General features: G+C 47.5%; 1 protein-coding gene across 3 annotated transcripts in view; it reads left to right on the top strand.

Annotated features, from left to right (window-relative positions):
• Positions 1 to 19452, top strand: part of RNF11 (ring finger protein 11) — a 41604-nt gene that overhangs the window by 19028 nt on the left and 3124 nt on the right. For 2 of the 3 annotated variants that reach the window (XM_087719683.1, XM_087719684.1), the window contains exon 3: positions 16788 to 16951. In XM_087719683.1, the coding sequence (XP_087575809.1) occupies positions 16788 to 16951 (164 nt within the window). Of the gene's footprint in view, positions 1 to 9952; positions 10091 to 16787; positions 16952 to 19452 lie in introns of those variants that run through there. The other variant, XM_087719685.1, reaches the window with a different exon arrangement.

Genomic DNA, 19452 nt, shown 5'->3' with positions numbered 1-19452 from the left:
GCATGAGACAGGGGAAAATGCTTCCAAGCCACCAGGTACTGAACTCGATTCCGCCGTTTGCGAGAGTCCAAAATTTCTCGAATCTCAAAATGCTGTTCACCATCAATCAATAGGGGGGCAGGTGGCGGATCCACCGGCGGACGTAAAGGTGAAAAATGAACAGGCTTAATGAGATTAACGTGGAAAACAGGATACACACGGTTGAGGTGCTTGGGCAGCTGCAAGCGAACCGAAACAGGATTGATGACCTTGATGATGGGAAACGGGCCCACTTACTTAGGCCCCAACTTCTTGGATTTCTGTGTAGTTTGAAGGAACTTTGTGGATAGATAAACTTGATCTCCCACATGTAATCAGCAGGTTTAGCATGTTTCTTATCAGCCTGCTTCTTATGTGCGCAACGCGCAGCGTCTAAAACCCGAAGTACCAAAGGCCAAGCACGCCGTAAACGATCACTCCACTCAGAGATCGATGAAACTTGCGGCTGCTCACGAGGAACTACGGGAATAGGAACAAAATCCTGGCCAGACACCACCCGGAAAGGGGTGAAACCAGTGCTGCTATGTACAGAATTATTATAAGCCACCTCCACATGCGGCAACAAGTCCACCCAATCATCTTGCTGGTAGTTGATGAAACAACGTAAATATTGCTTCAGAACAGAATTAGTCCTCTCACAAGCCCCATTAGTCTGAGGGTGATGGGCGGAGCTTAAGCCCTGGGCGGAGCCAATGCGCTTAAGAAATTCTCTCCAGAACACTGAGGTGAATTGCACGCCCCTATCAGAAATGATGCGATCAGGCACCCCGTGCAAACGATAAATATGATAAATGAATAGTTTAGCGAGGGCTTTCGCAGAAGGAATCCTTGGGCAAGGTATAAAATGAACTTGCTTGGAGAACAAGTCAGTAACCACCCATATGACCGTGTGCCCCTGGCTCTCAGGAAGTTCGACAATGAAGTCCATAAAAATCTCTTTCCACGGGGTGACAGGGCGAGCTACAGTCTGGAGCAAACCCTGTGGTTTTCCAGGCGGGCGTTTAGCGGCCGCACAAACGGGACAGCTGGCAACATAAAGCTCAATGTCCTTTTTCAAAGAGGGCCACCAAAACTGCCATTTGACAAGATGTAGTGTCTTCACGAACCCAAAGTGCCCCGCTAACCTGGAATCATGAGCCCGTTGGAGAACCACTAAACAAAGAGAGGTAGGAACGTAAAGCTTCGCCCCAATCCATGGCAAATCATCTCTCATGGTGCATTCACTTTGATGCTGTTGGAACCAATCATCATGACGAAGGGCCTTCTTGAGATCAGAAAGAAAATCTTGAGACATGTCTATCTTAGAGCGTGCTTGTTGTCTAGTAACCACAGGAGCAGCGAGGCTTGACGTGGGAACAACGGGCTGGACAACGCTGAGCTTAGAGCAGTTGTACTGAGGGAGTCTGGACAGAGCATCAGCCATGAAGTTCTTCCCCCCGGGATGTACTTCAGGGTGAAATTAAAATGATTGAAATGTTGAGCCCAGCGCATCTGTTTAGGGGAAAGTCTCCTGGGAGTTCTCAAAGCCTCTAAATTCTTATGGTCAGTCCACACCTCGAACGGGTGCTTAGCGCCCTCCAGGAAATGACGCCATGTGGCCAGAGCCCAACGAACAGCAAATGCTTCTTTTTCCCAGATCGCCCAACATCTTTCTGTGTCAGTGAGTTTGCAAGAGGTGCATGCACAAGATTGTAATTTACATTGGTCGTTGGTCTGAAGTAATACGACCTCCACCGCCACGTCGCTGGCATCAGCTTGAACTACGAACAGCTTGTCCATGTCCGGGTGCTTCAGAACCGGCTCCTCGGCAAAAAGTCATTTCAACTTCTCAAAAGCAGCTTGACACTCCATGGTCCAATTCAATGCTTGCTAGGCTTGGGTTTCGGCCCACCTTTGGACTTTAACAAATTAGTGATGGGAAGTGCTATTTTGGCAAAAGAAGGGATGAACTGACGATAAAAATTGGCAAAACCCAAAAATTTCTGCAACTGCTTGCGTGTACGAGGCGCCTCCCACTCAGTGACCGCTTTGACTTTAGCGGGGTCCATCTCCACACCTGTGTGGGAGATACGATAGCCAAGGTAGTCTATTTTATCCTGGTGAAATTCACATTTGGACAACTTGGCATAAAGTTCTGCGGCCCGGAGCTTCTTTAATACTGTGTGGACCAACTTGACGTGTTTGTCACGTGTTTGCGTGTAAATAAGGATATCATCCAAATATACGATAACGCCCTTGTAGAGGTGGTCATGCAAAACCTCATTAATTAACTGCATGAAGACCGCAGGCGCCCCCTGCAGGCCAAACGGCATTACACGGAACTGGAAACAACCCAGGGGGCAGTTGAAAGCTGTCTTCCACTCGTCTCCCTCCTTAATCCGGACCCTATAGTATGCCTCCCGTAAGTCCAGTTTAGTAAAAATGCGGCCCTTCCCCAGCTGGGCCAGCATATCCTTCATCAGAGGCAATGGGTAGAGATTTTGGGATGAGATCAAATTAAGATTTTTAAAATTCACACAAAGACGAAGAGAGCCATCTTTCTTTTCTCTGAATAGTACAGGGGCAGCCACCTTGGGTCTGGCAGGTTCAATGAAACCCCTCTCCAAGTTCTTGTCAATAAACTTCCTCATCTCCTCCATCTCCCTGGGTGACATAGAATATATTTGTGTTTTTGGAAGCGCTGCCCCAGGCAAAATCTCGATGGTGCAATCAGTGGGCCTGTGGGGTGGAAGCTTATCGGAAGATTTTTCACTAAAAACTCTTCTCAGGTCCCAATATTCTTTTGGAATCTTCTCCTCCCCTTCAATTCTCTCCTGGCCCCTGGAGGCCAAAGTGGGGTTGGAGCCAGTAGGCTCTGAGGTTTCGACCTCCCCGTCTGGGGCTGTGCTGGTTCGAATGCGCAGCCATCCCTCCCTCCAGTTAATGCGAGGGTTTCATTTACGAAGCCAGGGGAGTCCCAAAATAAGGCGTCTGTCCATCCCAGGTGCCACAATAAAAGAGATTAATTCTAGATGGGTTCCCATCTTCATTTCGAGAGGTTCAGTGTAAAAATGGGCTGGGCCCCCACCTGCAATGGACCCATCGATCTGGCAAAACACAATAGGGTTTTTTAAAGTCCTTAACTTCAAGCCCAGCTTCTCAACCATTGCTGGACTAATCATACATCTGGAGCAGCCGGAGTCCAGGAGAGCTGAAAGCTGTTCCGTCTCACCAGCAAGTGGCACCCTCAGGCTCAATTGGGATTAACATGGGGCGTTTATTTGAACTCACCCAACGATGCGAGGTGTCATCATCGGAATCATCAGAAGAGCTGGTGGTGACGTCCCCTTCCTCCTCCTCCAGCTGGAAACGGTGGGGAACATTCTCAGCAGCGCACGCAGCCTCTTTCTTCTTCCCCGGGGCCTTTCCCTCCCTCTTGGTAAGGGGTGGAGCGATCTGGGCTAGTTTAACGCGGCAATCCACGGCGCGATGGCCTCCCTTCCCACAACGGAAGCACGTGAAAGGCTTGGTCTTGCCGGCGAAGCTTTACCTCCTTTCACTCCTGATGCGAAACGGGGCTTTTGGGGCGGGGGGGGGCGACCTCTCCGCTTCTTTCTCTTTTGCGCGTTGAAGTCTAGCCAAATCTAACTCAACGTCTGCTGCATTTTCGTACCAAACAACATGTCTGGGAAGGTGTCTGTTAACGCATTGCTGGTAAATGTCCTCATTCACCCCCAAGGCAAATTGATCCAGGAGGGCCTCTTCTGACCACCCCCTCATATACGCTGATAGCTGTTGAAAATCCTGAACATATTCAGCCACTGGTCTATTTCCCTGCTTTAGGGCCATAAAATTCACCTTCCCGCGTTTCTCAATCAGCGGGTCATCAAACCTCTTCAGTGCAGCCATAAAGTCATTAAAATTCCTCAGGAGAGGGGAATTGCATTGGTGTAAGCTCACCATCCAATCGGCCGCCTTTTCTTCCAATGAAAGTAAAATCATCCTCACTTTCATCCGTTTCTAAATCCGGACCATATATTTCCATATAATTCCAAATTTGAATGACGAATAGCCCCAACCTCTTGGGATCACCGTTATATTTTACTGTTAAGGGAGGGACTTTTGCCATTCGGCGTCTTCTGGGGAGCCCCCCTACTCTGGCAGCAGCCCTGGCTGGCAGGGGGAGGCTGGTTCTGGGTTTCCTTGCTCCCAACCTCCCTCGGCCTCTTCACCCTCCCTAAATTTATGCATGGAGTACCTTTGTTCAAATTCTTCCGTTTGCTCCTTTTCCATCGCTCTCCCTCGGGTCTTTCGCTCAGTCATAGCCTCCTCAAGGAGCCGTTTCGCCTCGGACAATCTGTAATCCTCGACCCCAGCTTCCTCCCATTCAGCTGGTTTCTTTTTCAGTCTCCTTCTGGTGACTCCTGCATCCAATTCTTCAGATTCCTCTTTTTGCCCAACTCCCAAAGTCCATCGGGGGCGAACCGTAGGCTCTTCTACTTTTAGGCCAGCCAGACTTTCAGGTAAAGATGGGTCTGCAGTTGCCCCTTCAGTCTCCTCTTCATCGCTCGCATGCAATGACATTTTTCTTTGTTCCTTCTTGTGAGTGCACCCCCCACGGTAGGTTGAAACTCCTGGTGGGGTGTATGAGACTTTGCTTATTGTCAGCACTCCTTCATTGGATAATCAGGAAAGAAAACCATAAGACTCCATTGATAGAAATCAAGTGTACTTTTACTAATTATTAATGAACAGAAGCGTAGCAAAGCGAAGTCTGATTATTTAGGCACGAAAGTAAATGATATATTGTATAACCCATTCCCCACCCCTTGGCATCCCATGCACAGTCCAATCATAGTTCTCCCAAGTGTCAGGTGCGAGATAACTTCGAAAGGCATCACCAAGATGGAATGTCGGTGCCGTTGGCCTTGGTGGGAAACCTCCTCCGCATGCGCAGTACGAGACGGGCAGTAGAAACTCCAGAATCTTCCTCCAGCACAACAATCAGTCCCCTCCCAAATACCATGCCCTCCCTCCCCGTTTCAATGGCAGCCGAAGCAGCAGCAAAGCAGAGGCTGACATGGTGTTTGACTGACAATGATGCAACTGCAACTCCCACATCAGCTATGATTTATTCTGATTTCCTGGAAAATAGGGTTTCAGTATTTGCTGTTTGTTCTTCTTGGTAACTAGTTTTCCTTGAATTCAGCTTCAGAATGCCTCTTTTTAGAAAATGATCAGAAATGATATAACCAGATACAAAACAGTTATATTTTTACATCTTAGGATTTTGGAACGTGTGAGGCTGAATGAAATATAGTGCTGGCGAATCTGTTCAAGCCTAAACCTGCCAAAGCACAAACACAGTGCAGAAGTATAATGGAGAACCCTGGAGGGGAGAGCTGATCGTCTGTCATTTATTTTTCCATGTGCCAATGCCAAAACTAACTGTGAACTAACTGCTAGGAGAAAAGGCTCACAAGGAAAGGAGTTCCATCCTCCTGTATGCATCTTCTCCACCCGTCAGCCCTCAGTTTTATAGAGAGATTTTCAACATAAGATATTGCCAGTACCACATTTAACTTGTGGTTCTTGTTGCTCTTAAACTAGATTTCTGACAAGTAAATAAAATAAGGGCCCACCAAGGAGAGAGAGTCAGCAAATTTAACAAAGCCCTCTGAAACATGTAAGCTTCTGTAGTTGTTCTCTTCTGATTAATAAATGATTACTTTGAGCCAAAAATGGATGGAAACAGACACATGCTTGTTTTTCTTGTCTATAAATAACATCCTCTGTAGGTTAACCAATATCTATCTGGCATCTCTTATGTTATTTGTCTAGTCCAAATATGAGGAAAATATTAATACTGCTAGCACATGAATATTTGATCTTTGTTTGAGAATTTATTCTTGGTTTACAATTTGGGGGTTAACATTTGGAATTTCACCCTCCACCCCATTTTATATGCAAGAGCAAGGAACTCCTGAGGAAAAATCCACTTCACAGCTTGGTTTTAGCCATTACAGGTAATCTTTGATTTACAACCGCAATTGAGCCCAAAAGTTCTATTGCTAAGCAAGACAGTTGTTAATGGAGTTATGCTCTATTTTACAGCCTTTCTTGCCAGAGCAGTTAGATGAATCACTGCAGTTGTTAAGTTAGTAACATGATTGGTAAGTGAATCTGGCTTCCCCATTGACATTGCTTCTCAGGTCACAAAAGATGATCACATGACCCCAGGATACTGCAACGGTCATAAATATGAGCCAGTTGCCAAATCAGAATTTTGATCACTTGACCATGGATGGATGCTTGTAAGTGTGAAAACTAAGGCATAAGTCATTCTTTTCAGTGTTGTTGTAACTTTGAATGGTCACTAAATGAAATGTGGAAAGTTGAGAGCTACTTGTATACACGAATAGCTTTATTAGCAATACAGCTATGGAAAGGACGCCTCTTGTAATGCATGTTATTGATAATGAAGCAGCTTTCTTTCAATTCTTAAAGCATTCCCATCTTTTGTAATGCTTGCATGTCTGTTTAAAAAGTCCCTCCCCCCTGGCTATTGTGGAGTGGGGTGTATGCATACAAAGAAAAGGTCCATTGGGATGTGGCCAGTTTATTGCTTTGAGGAGAGTTTAGGTTATTGTCCCCCCACCCCACTTCTGATGTTAAAATCTCATATCCCAAAACTTTTGCCCATTGCAGATATAATTCATTGGTTGAATATCTTTGTTGAGATTACAGTGCAAATACATAAATTCACAGAGATCGTCATCTATCAGTTGATACCCTTAATCATAATCTAACCTATTTGGTGGGAGAAAAGTGCAAGGCGATTAAAATAAGTGGATGTAATCTCTTGGTCTACAAAACTCACTGGCAAGTACACAATTTTTGGCAGGCAAAAAAAGCAAAAGCCAAAGTTTATGTTAACTTACTTTGCACAGCCAAGTTCATAACTTATTAAAATTGTGTTTTCTCAGATGCGGAATACATTTAATATTACAGTTTGAAGATTATAGCTTGAAGAAATAGCCAAAAGGTTAAGAAGGGAGAAAGCAAATTGCTTTCACAAATGTATGAAATTGTAACAATTTTGGTTTATAATTATAAATGTTACGATCATGTTACAAAAATGCTGTATGCTGTAGCAGCCAATTCTACATTCACTTTCAAGGGTGTGCTCTACATTCAGGTTAATTTATTTCCTATATTTATTAATTTGAAAAGGGCTCTACTGTAAATTTAAAGGCTCTTTAAACTCTTATTATTAATTCAATTTAACAAATGGAACTTATTTTGAAAATACTGAACTAAAACCACTGAGATTGCAAAATAATGACTAAGAACCTTAACCAGCTACTTAGCATATTGTAGTTATAGATGAATTCTGTTAAGAAAGTAAATGTTTTTAAATGTAATTTGGTATTGGATTGTAGCAGAATGTATATTTGCTTCATTTTCCAGAGGAAGGAAGGGAGGGAGTGGTCACGTGTGGGTATTCTCAAAGCCTGGTTGGTCCAAAGACTGAGAGCAAACTCTTAAATACTGGCGCCTTCCAATCCTGGCCCAGTTTCCTCTCAGTCTTTCTTGGTCCAAGTACTGTTGAGAATATTCCATAGGAAGGCTTTGTTTTAATGCAATCTGGCTTTCTATTTGGCTTAATTGGGTACTTTTAAATTCTTCAAATTCTGAATCCTCATTGCTGCGGCCCCAAGGGACAGTCCTCTGCCTCAGGCAGTTGGGGAGGGCCCAGTGGGGCATCTAGCCTCTCCCCCGCGGGGCCGGAGCCTCAGCCCTATCCCCGGGATTGCGGGGGTGCCAGCTCCAGGTGCAGCTTCAGGGAGGGCAGCTCCGTTCGGGGTTGAGCCCTGAAGTTGGCCTTTGGAGATTTCAGCGGCGTCATAGTGCGCGCCAGCTGACTGCGGAGCTGCCGATCGCTTTGGGCGGCTGCCGTATGGCTCCGTTTTGAATTTCGCTTCAAGAGAGGTTTGGGGGTGAGGAGTGCGTGCCTGTGTGCTCCCTCCGTCACTGTTGGGAGTGGCGTCGGCCACTGGAAGCCAGGCCAAGCCACGCTTTTGCCGTTGGTGCTCTCTTGCCTCCGCCATTTTGGCTGCCGCCACGTGCGCAAGGCCTTTGCCTTGTTCTGCAGCTGTTCAGGAGGCTCCACTACGAGCAGCTTCTTCCTGATCCTCCACTAGGCCCAGCAGGTCCAGGTCCCGGTGGGGCCTACAGCAGCCTGTTCCTTCTCCTCCTGCATCGGACACGTGAGTGGGGCATGGAGGAGGGATCGGAAATTCCCCAGGGCCAAATGGAAGGCCCGATGGGGTGTGTGGGGAATTTGGCGCAGGGGCCCGAGGAGGTGCCCATTCCAGGGCCTGGCGCGGCCCAGAGCACATCTAGGGCCTCCACTAGGGAGGAGGCCAGGAGGCACAAGGCCATTGAGAAGACCTTTGCCAGGTCAGAGAGGCAGGCCAAGGCTTCAAGGCCTAGTTCTAGAGACAGGTCCAGGACTCTACTCAGGCCTTTTTCTGGGCACTCCTCCCCTAGGGGCTTCAACCCTTCTTCTCCCTCAGCTTCTCCAGATAGGGCCTTCTCCTCTTCTAGGTGAAGGGGGGGTCTCCCTTTCCCTCTCCGATGTCTCCAGGTTATACGGGGAAGGGCGGTGCAGACCCTTTAGAGGGTACTTCCAGAGGACCTTGCTTCTCTCGCAGGTTGGCTCCCCAGAGGCCTAGCTCTTCTTATGGGGATGTGGAGGATTTGGAGCATTTACCAGAAGGTATCAAAAGGCTTATTTCTGTTGCCATTTCGCGGGGCATTGCCCAGCGGGACAAAGGCTCTTTTTCTTCCAGGCATGGGGGCCTGGGCAGGGCCCAGCTTCATGCTTCCTCTCCTTCCATGGTTAGTGAAGCTTCGATCATGGGGGAGGAGAACCTCCAGAACATGGGTTTCTCGGATGATGAGAATGCGGGTCCCTCAGATGAGCCCTCTTCTGCAGGCCTCTTTGTCCCAGCCATGTTCAAGATTCTCTTGAGCAAGGCAAGGAAGACCACCAATGTGGGGATTGGGGACCCTTCGGTGCCCCCACCTAGGTATCCTGACATGGCTGTTTTCGGCCACGGCCACAAACAAGGAGGAGGTTCCAGCTCCTCCCTTGTTTATGGATGTCCTGACCAACCAGTGGGCACGTCCCTCCAATTTCTCGACTCCTGGGAGTAATGACCGCCGGCACTATAACATGGAGCAGACTTTTACTCAGGCCGTTCAGTTGCCAGCCATTGACACTCCGGTGGCCGCCCTGGTCTCCGTCTCTCTGGTGGTATCGGGAGATGCAGTGGATAAATTGAAACCGGAGGATAAGCGAGCTGAGCTCACCTTGAGGAAGAATTTTAATGCCACTGCATGGGCTATCAAGTCCGCAGCTTCGGTTTCTTATTTCAACCGCGCCACGGTCATGTGGCTTAAGCAGCTCCAGGAGCGCATTCCCATCCAGGATGAGCGGCTTCACCAGGATCTAATCAAGATCATGGTGGCCTCCCAGTTTTCTGCTGATGCGACCCTGGACACGGTCAAGTTTGCGTCCAGTGCCTTGGCCACTTCGGTCACATCTCACAGACTCTTATGGCTGCGCCACTGGCAGATGGATAACAAGGCCAAGTAGAATTTGGCAGCCGCTCCGTTCAAGGGGCCTAATCTTTTTGGGGAGGCCCTCGACCCCATTCTGGTCGAGAATAAAGACAAAAAGAAGGTTCTGCCATCTAACGCGAAGAAGCCCGAGACTAGGTCTCATCCTTACCGTAGGCCGCAGTATAGGGCTGCAGATTACGACTATAACCAGCGTTTTTCTTCTTTCCGCTCTGACAGGCAGTTTCCCAGGTCGCCCTTTCAGGACAGAAACCAGCACCAGTCCAGGCGGCCCTTTCTTGATGGAGGCGGCCGTCCCTACTGCAGAGGGAAGTGACTCGAACCCGAGTCGTCCCATCGGCGGCCGCCTTTCCCTCTATGCGGATCGATGGGACGAGATCACGTCAGACGCTTGGGTCTGAGCCACAGTTCGTCACGGTCTCAGGTTAGAATTTCTCTCCACCCTTCCGAATCTCTTTAGGTCGTTCCATCCGTCCTGGAACCTGGAGCACTGCCGCCTGATGGATCAGGCCATCGCCCACCTTCTCAACATTCAGGCGGTGGAGGCAGTTCCTCTAGAGGAACGGGGCCTGGGCCACTACTCCAACCTGTTCGTGGTTCCGAAGAGCTTGGGGGGTGTCAGCCTCTGCTTCGCTGCTGCTTTTTGGCTGCGATTGAAACGGGAAGGGGGGGCATGGTATTTGGGAAGGGAATCATTCTGTACTGGAGGATTGTTTATTAGGGAGTTATTCTCACCGTCTCTTTGCGCATGTGGAAGGAAGGGAGTTTCCCGCCGAGGCCAACTGTCCAGAATTCCATCCTGATGATGATTTTTGAAAATGTCTCCCACCTGACAGTTGGGTGAAATATGATTGGACTATGGCCTGGGGTACCAAGGGGAGGGGAATGAAACATGTATTGATATCTATTGCTTTCATGCTTTTTTATTCAGATTCAGCTTTGCTTTGCTTTGCTTTGCTTCTAATCGTTTGTAGCCAGTAAAAGTACACTTAATTCTGAAATATGGAGTTGAGTGGTTTCTTTCCTGGTTATTAAATGAAGGGGCAGTGACGGGGGGCTGAAGGGCAATTCTGGACCTCAAACGTCTGAACCATTTTCTGGTGTACAGGCGATTCAAAATGTCCTCCCTCAAATCTATCCTTCAGGGCATCAGAAAGGGGGACTTCTTGGCCTCAGTGGATCTCACAGAGGCCTATCTTCACATCCTGATTCTGGCCGGTCATCGCAGGTTCCTGAGGTTCTCACACGGGAACCGTCACTACCAATACAGGGCTCTTCTCTTCGGGCTGGCCTCAGCTCCCTGGGCCTTCACGAAGGTTCTGGTGTCCCTGGCGGCTCATCTGCGCTCCATCCCAGTGAGACTCCAATGTTATTTAGATGATGTCTTGGTTCAGGCAGGGTCTCTTCCTCAGGCCATTTCGGATCTTCAGCTCACCATCTGGAGTCTTCAGAGCCTAGGTTTCTCGGTGAACTTCCCCAAGAGCCACCTTTCCCCTTCCACGTGCATTCTTCACCTGGGGACAGTCATAGACTCCGTGTCGGGGGTAGTGCATCTGTCCCAGGAATGCCAGAGCAGCCTGCGTCAACTAGCAGAAAGCGTTTGCGGAAGTCGGTTAGTTTCGATCCTCTCTCTATCTCAGTTATTGGTTTCTTGCATTGTGTCAGCTTCTGCTTTGCTATCGCTTCAGCTGCCATGAAACGGGGAGGGAGGGCATGGTATTTGGGAGGGGTTACTCATTGTGCTGGTGGAAGGTTCTGGAGTTCACCGACTGATCGGACTGCGCATGCGTGGGTGTTTCCCGCCAGGTCTAACGGCATTGACATTCCATCTTCGTGATGCCTTTTGAAGTTATCTTGCACCTGACATTTGGAAGGCTTATGATTGGACTGGGACTGTGATGCCAAGGGGTGGGGAATGGGCTATTCTATATATCAACTGCTTTCGCGCCTAATTAATCAGACTTCGCTTCGCATTGCCTTTTAACCATTCTTAATTAGTAAAAGTACATTTGATTTCTACGCATGGAGTCTCGTGGTCTTTCTTTCCTAATTAACTAATGGAGAGGAGCTGACACATTGGGATAGTCCCGTGGGCCAGACTTCATATTTGGCCTCTCCAGTGGGAGCTCATCCCTTTTCAGAGGGGGGCGATTGAGCAATTCTCTTTGGACCCTCCACCTCCCGGTGGGGGTCCATGTCTCACTGGGGTGGTGGCTTTCCCCGGCCATTCAGCGGGGCTGCTGCTTCTGGGAGCCGGACAGGGTGACCGTCACCAAGTCTGTTTGGGTGGGGGGCCCTGGTTTCATTTTCATTTTTTTTCATTTTATTAGGGTTTATAGGCCGCCCTTTTCCCTGAGGGGACTCAGGGCGGCTTACAATCACCAGGGAGGGGGTGCAAATCAAAATAAACAATATACAAACAAATAAAGTAATAAAAACACAACTTGCATACAACATTCAACACTCGGGTGGGGCAAATTAGAGACTTATCCCCAGGCCTGTTGGGAGAGCCAGGTCTTGAGGGCTGCGCGGAAGGCCTGGACGGTGGTGAGGGTGCGTATCTCGATGGGGAGATCGTTCCACAGGGTCGGAGCTGCAACAGAAAATGCTCTCCTCCATGTAGTCGCCAGTCAACATTGACTGGCGGATGGGATTCGGAGGAGGCCCAGTCTGTGCGATCTTATCGGTCGGAGGGAGGTAATCGGCAGAAGTCGGTCTCTCAAGTACTCAGATCCACTACCATGAAGGGCTTTAAAGGTGGTCATCAGTACCCTGAAGCGCACCCGGAGATCAACAGGTAGCCAGTGCAGCTCGCGGAGGATGGGTGTTATGTGGGCGAACCGCGGTGCGCCCACTATCACTCGCGCGGCCGCATTCTGGACTAACTGCAGTCGCCGGATGCACTTCAAGGGCAGCCCCATGTAGAGCACATTGCAGTATTCCAGCCTAGAGATCACAAGGGCTCGAGTGACTGTTGTGAGAGCCTCCCGATTCAGGTAGGGTCGTAACTGACGGACCAGGCGAACCTGGGCAAATGCCCCCCTGGTCACAGCCGACAGATGATGATCGAGAGTCAGCTGTGGATCCAGGAGGACTCCTAAGTTACGAACCCTATCTGAGGGGTATAAAATTTGACCCCCCAGCCTGATAGATGGAACATTAGCCAAATTGTTGGGAGGGAAACACAACAGCCACTCGGTCTTGTCCGGGTTGAGAACCAGTTTGTTAGCGCTCATCCAGTTCTTAACGGCCTCCAGACCCTGGTTCATCACGTCCACCGCTTCATTGAGTTGGCACGGGGCGGACAGATACAATTGCGTATCGTCCGCATATTGATGGTATTTTATCCCGTGCCTCCGAATGATCTCGCCCAGCGGTTTCATGTATATGTTAAATAGCAGGGGGGATAAGACCGAACCCTGCGGCACCCCGTATTTTAGGGGCCTCAGGGACGATCTCTGCCCCCCCCACCAACACCGACTGCGACCTGTCCGAGAGGTAGGAGGAGAACCACTGCAAAACAGTGCCTCCCACCCCCACCTCCCGCAGTCGTCGCAGAAGGATACCATGGTCGATGGTATCGAAAGCCGCTGAGAGGTCAAGGAGAACCAGGATGGACGCATGGCCTCCATCTCTGGCCCTCCAGAGATCATCGGTCAATGCGACCAAAGCGGTTTCTGTGCTGTAACCGGGTCTGAAGCCGGACTGGAAGGGGTCAAGGTAGCTGGTGGGTTCCCGGATGGCTCAGGGCAGGTGGTCGACCTCGGATCTCCACCACAACATGAATTGGTTGGAGCTGAAGGTGGCCCGCTTGGCTCTGTGACACTTTCAGACCTCAGTGGAGGGGCCTCACGTGCTTCTCCTGATGGACAATGTGGCCATCAAGGCCCACATCAATTGTCATGGGGGCTCTCTGGCTGGAGGCTCTGAGACTGGGCGCCTGGGCAGAGAGGCACCTGTTGTCCTTGGTGTCGGAACACATCTCCGGGCTCTCTAACGTCCAGGTGGATTGGCTGAGTCGGGCGACTCTGGTCAATGGCAAGTGGCAACTCCATCCGTCATTGTTTCAGAGGATCTGTCAGAGGTTCGGCACTCCTCTGGTGGATCTGTTCACCTCACCCGTGAACTCACAACTTCCCCGGTTTTTCACCCGTTTCCAGTCCAGGTCTGCGGAGGGCACAGACGCCCTCAGGAGCAGGTGGCCCTCAGGCCTTCTGTATGCGTTTCCTCCCATTCCCCTCGTTCCGGGGACCATCCGGAAGGTGGTAGCGGAGAAGGCTCTAGTCATTGTGGTGGCCCCTTATTGGCCCAGGAGGCCTTGGTTCGTGGACTTAGTCCAGCTGTCGGTGGCTCCTCTGTGGAGGATTCCACAGGAGGAGGTGGTCTTGCAGCAGGGGGTCCTGCTTCACCCGGAGCCCCAGTGGCTCCATCTGACCGCCTGGCTCTTGAACAGTGGCTACTGAGGACTAATCTGTCCTCCGGGGTCATTCGTACCATCGAGACATCTCGGCGTCCTTCAACGACCTGGATCTACAATTCCACCTGGGCGGTCTTTGTCCGGTGGTATTCTCCTCTTGGCATTTCTCCCGACAGGGCCACTATTCCCATCGTCTTGGACTTCCTGCAAAAGGGCCTTGACAACGGGCTTTCACAGAATACGTTGCACCGCCAGGTGGCGGCTTTGTCTTCAGTCCTGGGCTGTGTGGGGTGGTCTTCTCTCTCCCATCTTCCCCTGATCAAGCGTTTTCTGAAGGGGGCGGCTAATCTCAGGCCTCCCCCCACCCACAGGTTCCCCACATGGGATCTTCCCCTGGTCCTCAGGGCTTTGACGGGGGCCCCATTCGAACCTCTCCGGTCTGTTCATCTACGGTTCTTGTCTCTGAAAATGGCTTTCCTGGTGGCGGTTACCTCCCCCCCGGCGTATTTCAGAGCTGGGCGCCCTGTCCTCCAGGGACGACCTTTGCCATTTTCACCAGGACAGGGTGGTGCTTCGCCTTGATCCTACCTTCATCCTGAAGGTGAACACTCCCTTTCATAGGGCTCAGGAGATCGTCTTGCCCGACTTTTGTCCGGGCCCGTTCAATGATAGGGAGAGGCTCTGGAATCGGTTGGACGTGCGCTGCACTCTGCGGATCTACCTCTGGCGGACCGAGGGGGTCCGTAGGTCGGAGGCCTTGTTTGTTTCATTCCAGCCGGGGACGCTAGGTTCTAGGGTGTCCTCAGCCACCATTGGCCGTTGGTTGCGTCAGGCCATTGCGGAGGGGTACAGAGCAGCTGGTCGTCCGGCCCCGTCGGGCATCACGGCCCATTCTACTAGGAGTGCCACGACCACAGTGGCATGGGACACGAGGGCCCTGCTTGAAGACATTTGTCGTGCAGCCCCTTGGGCTTCTCCGACGCCTTTCATCCGACATTATCATCTGGATGCCTTCGCTTCGGCGGACGTGTCCTTTGGTCGGAGGGTCTTGCAGAGGGTGGCAGCTGATACTCCCCTTGGGCCTTAATGGTTTCTTGTTCTCCCTCCCTGGGACCAAAGCTTGGGCATGTCCCACATGTGGCCACTCCTCCCTTCCTCTGGAAAAAGAATGTTGGTCTTACCTGAACGTGTCTTTTAAGAGGAAGGGAGGGAGTGGTCACGACCTGCCCTGGTGATTTTTCCTTTGGGGACAAGGGGAGGGCCCGGGTGGTTTCCAGGTGTGTGTGTTTGTTGTTGTTTTGTTGTTTCAGTTCTACCGTTCGCCTTCGAGGAAACTGGGTTAGGACTGGAAGGCACCAGTATTTAAGAGTTTGCTCTCAGTCTTTGGACCAATCAGGCTTTGAGAATACCCACACGTGACCACTCCCTCCTTTCCTCTTAAAAGTCACGTTCAGGTAAGACCAACATTCTTTTTGAGTTATAATCTGGATGCTCAGATCAGTAGGAATGGCAATAACATCTATGCATATGTGATCTGTTATCAAGCATGAGATAGCCAGTTGTCTATATCTATACCATCTATATCTTTGCTGAAGTTTTGTTATTCCTGATTTATACTATAGTATAGGAATGGCTAACCTTTTTGCCATCGTGTGCCAAAAGCGGGGGTAGTGCAGGGGGGTTGTGCATGCATGTGCCCACACCCATAATTCCAGAAGCTTTCTAGAGCCTGGGGAGGGCAAAAATGGTCCCCCACCCTCCGCAGGCCAGCCAGAGGCCAGAAACAGGCCATTTTCCGACTTCCAGTTTACACATTGGGCTGTTTTTCTCCCTCTGGAAGCTTCAGGAAGCTTCCCTGAAGAGAAAAATGGCCCAACGTGCAAACTGGAAGTCCGTTTCCAAAGTTCCGGTTTGCACATTGGGTTGTTTTTTGCCTTCCGGAGGCTTCCCTGAAGCCTCCAGAGGGAGAAAAACGGCTGAAAATGAAGGCCGAAATCAGCTGGCCAACCTGCGTATGCACACTGGAGCTGATAGGGCAATGCCTCATGTGCCCTAAGAAATGGTTCCCCATGCCATAACATTTGTCATCATGGCTATGATCATCTTAAAAATCTACTTCAATATTTGCTTTTTCGATAATTTTGTGGGATTTCTCTCCATGTACTTCCTAATGCATGAGTGAAGTTTATGGGGCAGAGGAATCTATTATTTAACGAATGATGAAGTTTTAATTAAATACTATATAACTTTTATGTTCTCGTTTGCTTAAAAAATGGCTGCTATCTTTTAACATCCTTCTTCCCTTGATGTTAGTGTTACTGTACAAAGCAAAGTTTAAAAATTCATCAGTGACAGCTTCTCTGTATTGGCAGAGTAAAAGTGAATCAATTAGCCAAGCCTGCAAGTAGATACTCATGTCAAGTTTATACATCTATTTAATTAACCCATGGAGAACCCCTAGAGTTAAAATTAAATTGTCTTTGCAAAGAACTGCTTAAAACAAATTCAATGACATAGGAATTGCTGTTTATTCAATTTTCTTTTTATTAAGCCAGAAAACTGCACGCAAGAAAAGAACTGTAACCTTCCAGCAGATAGATCCAAGCAAATAATTTCCATTCATTTACGCAATCAGCTTAAAAATGGCAAAGCCAATTTAACTGTTTTTCCCCTCTTCCCTTCCTCTTCCTCTTTTTAATTTAAGGAACAAGTTCCAGTTTACCATCCGACTCCTAGCCAGACCCGCCTAGCCACCCAGCTTACGGAGGAAGAACAGATTAGAATAGCACAGCGGATAGGCCTTATACAGCACCTGCCAAAAGGAGTCTATGACCCTGGAAGAGATGGCTCGGAGAAAAAAATCAGAGAGTAAGTTGAAGAAGTGCGATTTCTGATAGTAATCTCACCTAAGAGATGGCTTTCATGGACTTTTCAAAAATCTTATTCCTTGTTTGCAGTTTTCTTCACCTTCTTGGGCTGTATATGTCGCTTTTTTATTGTCTTTTTTTCCTCTTTTTTAATCGTTAGCAGATGTTTTCTGAGATTTTTCCTGACAATAAATGTCTTCCTTGTGCACTGCCCTGAAGTTTTTTTTTTTTAAATAAAATTTTACAGTAATCCAGATGATCTTACTTTTCTTCTGAATTCTTTCCATGTTTTCTCACTACTTCTAGATTTTATTTTTCCTAGCCACAGAAAAACTGTGTTTTTTTAAAAGGGTGGAAATAGCTGTACATTTTCTTTTGCATCGTGAAATGTGAAATTTAAAACCGCCTAATCATTCTCATCTTTTCACTTAAAATCTTCCGATCATTCTATATCTCAAAACAGCCTGGTTCATATTCATGCATAAATGTTTTATATTTATGCATTTATGTTTATGCAGAAAGCTAGATGCCACAACTTCTAGTCTGCCTTTTGACATGAGAGCCATGTGGGTGACTTTTTCCCCAGCCTATATCTGACAAATAATGAACGTAGTAGTCAATTTATTTCCAAAGACAATTCCCATTCATGCTGATATGAACTGTGTGGCAACAAACAGCTTTCCATTACATTTTTTTTACACGTATAAACACTCAGTTGTGCTACTAATAATTGGATTAAATACTTTCCATAATATCATTCAAAGCAGATATAATTTAATATATGTATAATATACATAATTACGTATAATATAATATATAATATAATAATTATGTATAATATACATAATTACATATATTACAAAAATAATAATGGACTGGTATCCCGGAATGTAGCATTACTGATAGAAATTGTTTTATAGAAATTGTGTCACTGAAACAGCACAGAACATTGTTGCATAAAATATGTACAGTAATCATTTGTTTGGAAATACATTTCTAGCTGTCAAAGCAATTTACAAATTCAGAGAACCTGGATATACTGATTCCATTCAATTCAAAATCTTTCTCTTACAGCTGTGATTTGAAGATAATAAACTAGAAAATAATACTAGAAATGTCCAAAAGTAAAAATATTTTTTTTATCATAATGTGTCAACAGGAGCAAAATTCTACTCTAGAATATACTACAATCTGTTTTTAAGTATATATCTATATACAAATAAATGTATGGTTTTAAGCTATTCTTATTTCCCTTAAATATCTATTTTGGGGATTCAGGACAATACCTGAATTGCTCATCCCTGTATTTATTCAATTGATATGTCCATCTGTATAAAATAAATTTAATAAATTTTAAAAATTAGCCCCAAAACTCAACAAAAAATATAAAATAGTCAATAGCCAAGATTTTTAACAACGCCATCAGAACAGATGCAATACAGATACTTCAACAACATTAATTCACAAACTCCAGCAGACAGTTCATTCAGTCTCCAAGCACAAGAACATAGCCATTTCTTCATACTGTGTAAAAGCCCTTTGGGGCCTTAGCCAACTTGAACTCTGGGGTGTGGAGGTGATATCCAGTATAGCTGGCATAACAATAGAAAAGGCTTTCTTCTGAGTCCCCACCAGGTGACACTCTTTAATGGATGGGACTCATAACATAGCTCTCTTGCCACAGTAGATGGCATGGGTAGATGTGATTGGGGAGAGGCAATTTCCCAAATAACCTGGCATGGAGAACTTTATCGGCAAGCATCTGCACCTTTTATCTGAAATAATTCTGGCAGCCAATGTAGCTCCCAGAACAGAGTTGTTCTAAAACCATGGATTAAAAAGTGCTTATAACTGCCAATATTTTGTACTAATTGCAGATTCTGGATGCACTCCAAGGGCAGGACCAAGTAGGCCATATTGTAATAGTCTAACTGGGAAGTAACTTCCCTGTCCACAAAACTATGGAAAAGTTTTCCAGGTCACAGTCACTTATGTTTTGTAAACAGAAATAGCACACTGATTCTGTGTGGGATAGTGGTAATCTCATCTAAAACAAGAGATGGAGAATCTCCAGAACCAGGACTATTAGAACCCAAGCCACTCAGTCATGTTAGGATTGAGTTGAAGCCTGTTCTGTCCCATCCAGGTCCCCAAAGGCACCAATCCTCAAGATAGAACTTCCATGACATCACCTGGACAGCTCATGATGAAGGTACGTCACCCGTACCTTCCAGTGGCATCATGTAAATGTTAAACCAGTCAAGAAAATGTCACGCCCAGGGACATCCTGCAGTTCAAGGTTATCTAAGGTGGTATTGGTGCCCTGTTCCCTTCTCTGATAAAGAATTCTACCAAAACCCTCAAATGTTTGTGTTGAAGCCACTTACCTTATATCACCAGTTATAGGAAATAGCTGATTATGGTTATTGTCGCTATGTTGGGGCAATCTGTTTTTTAAATCTAAAAAGATATTACCTTCTTATATTGGAACACCATATATTG

The sequence above is a fragment of the Thamnophis sirtalis genome, unplaced genomic scaffold (assembly GCF_051295495.1).
Source record: "Thamnophis sirtalis isolate CommonGarterSnake01/CBP01778 unplaced genomic scaffold, rThaSir2_p1.2 scaffold_7, whole genome shotgun sequence".
Taxonomy (NCBI): domain Eukaryota; kingdom Metazoa; phylum Chordata; class Lepidosauria; order Squamata; family Natricidae; genus Thamnophis; species Thamnophis sirtalis.
Note: the sequence above shows the minus strand (reverse complement) of the source record. Positions and strands in the feature narration are given on the sequence as shown.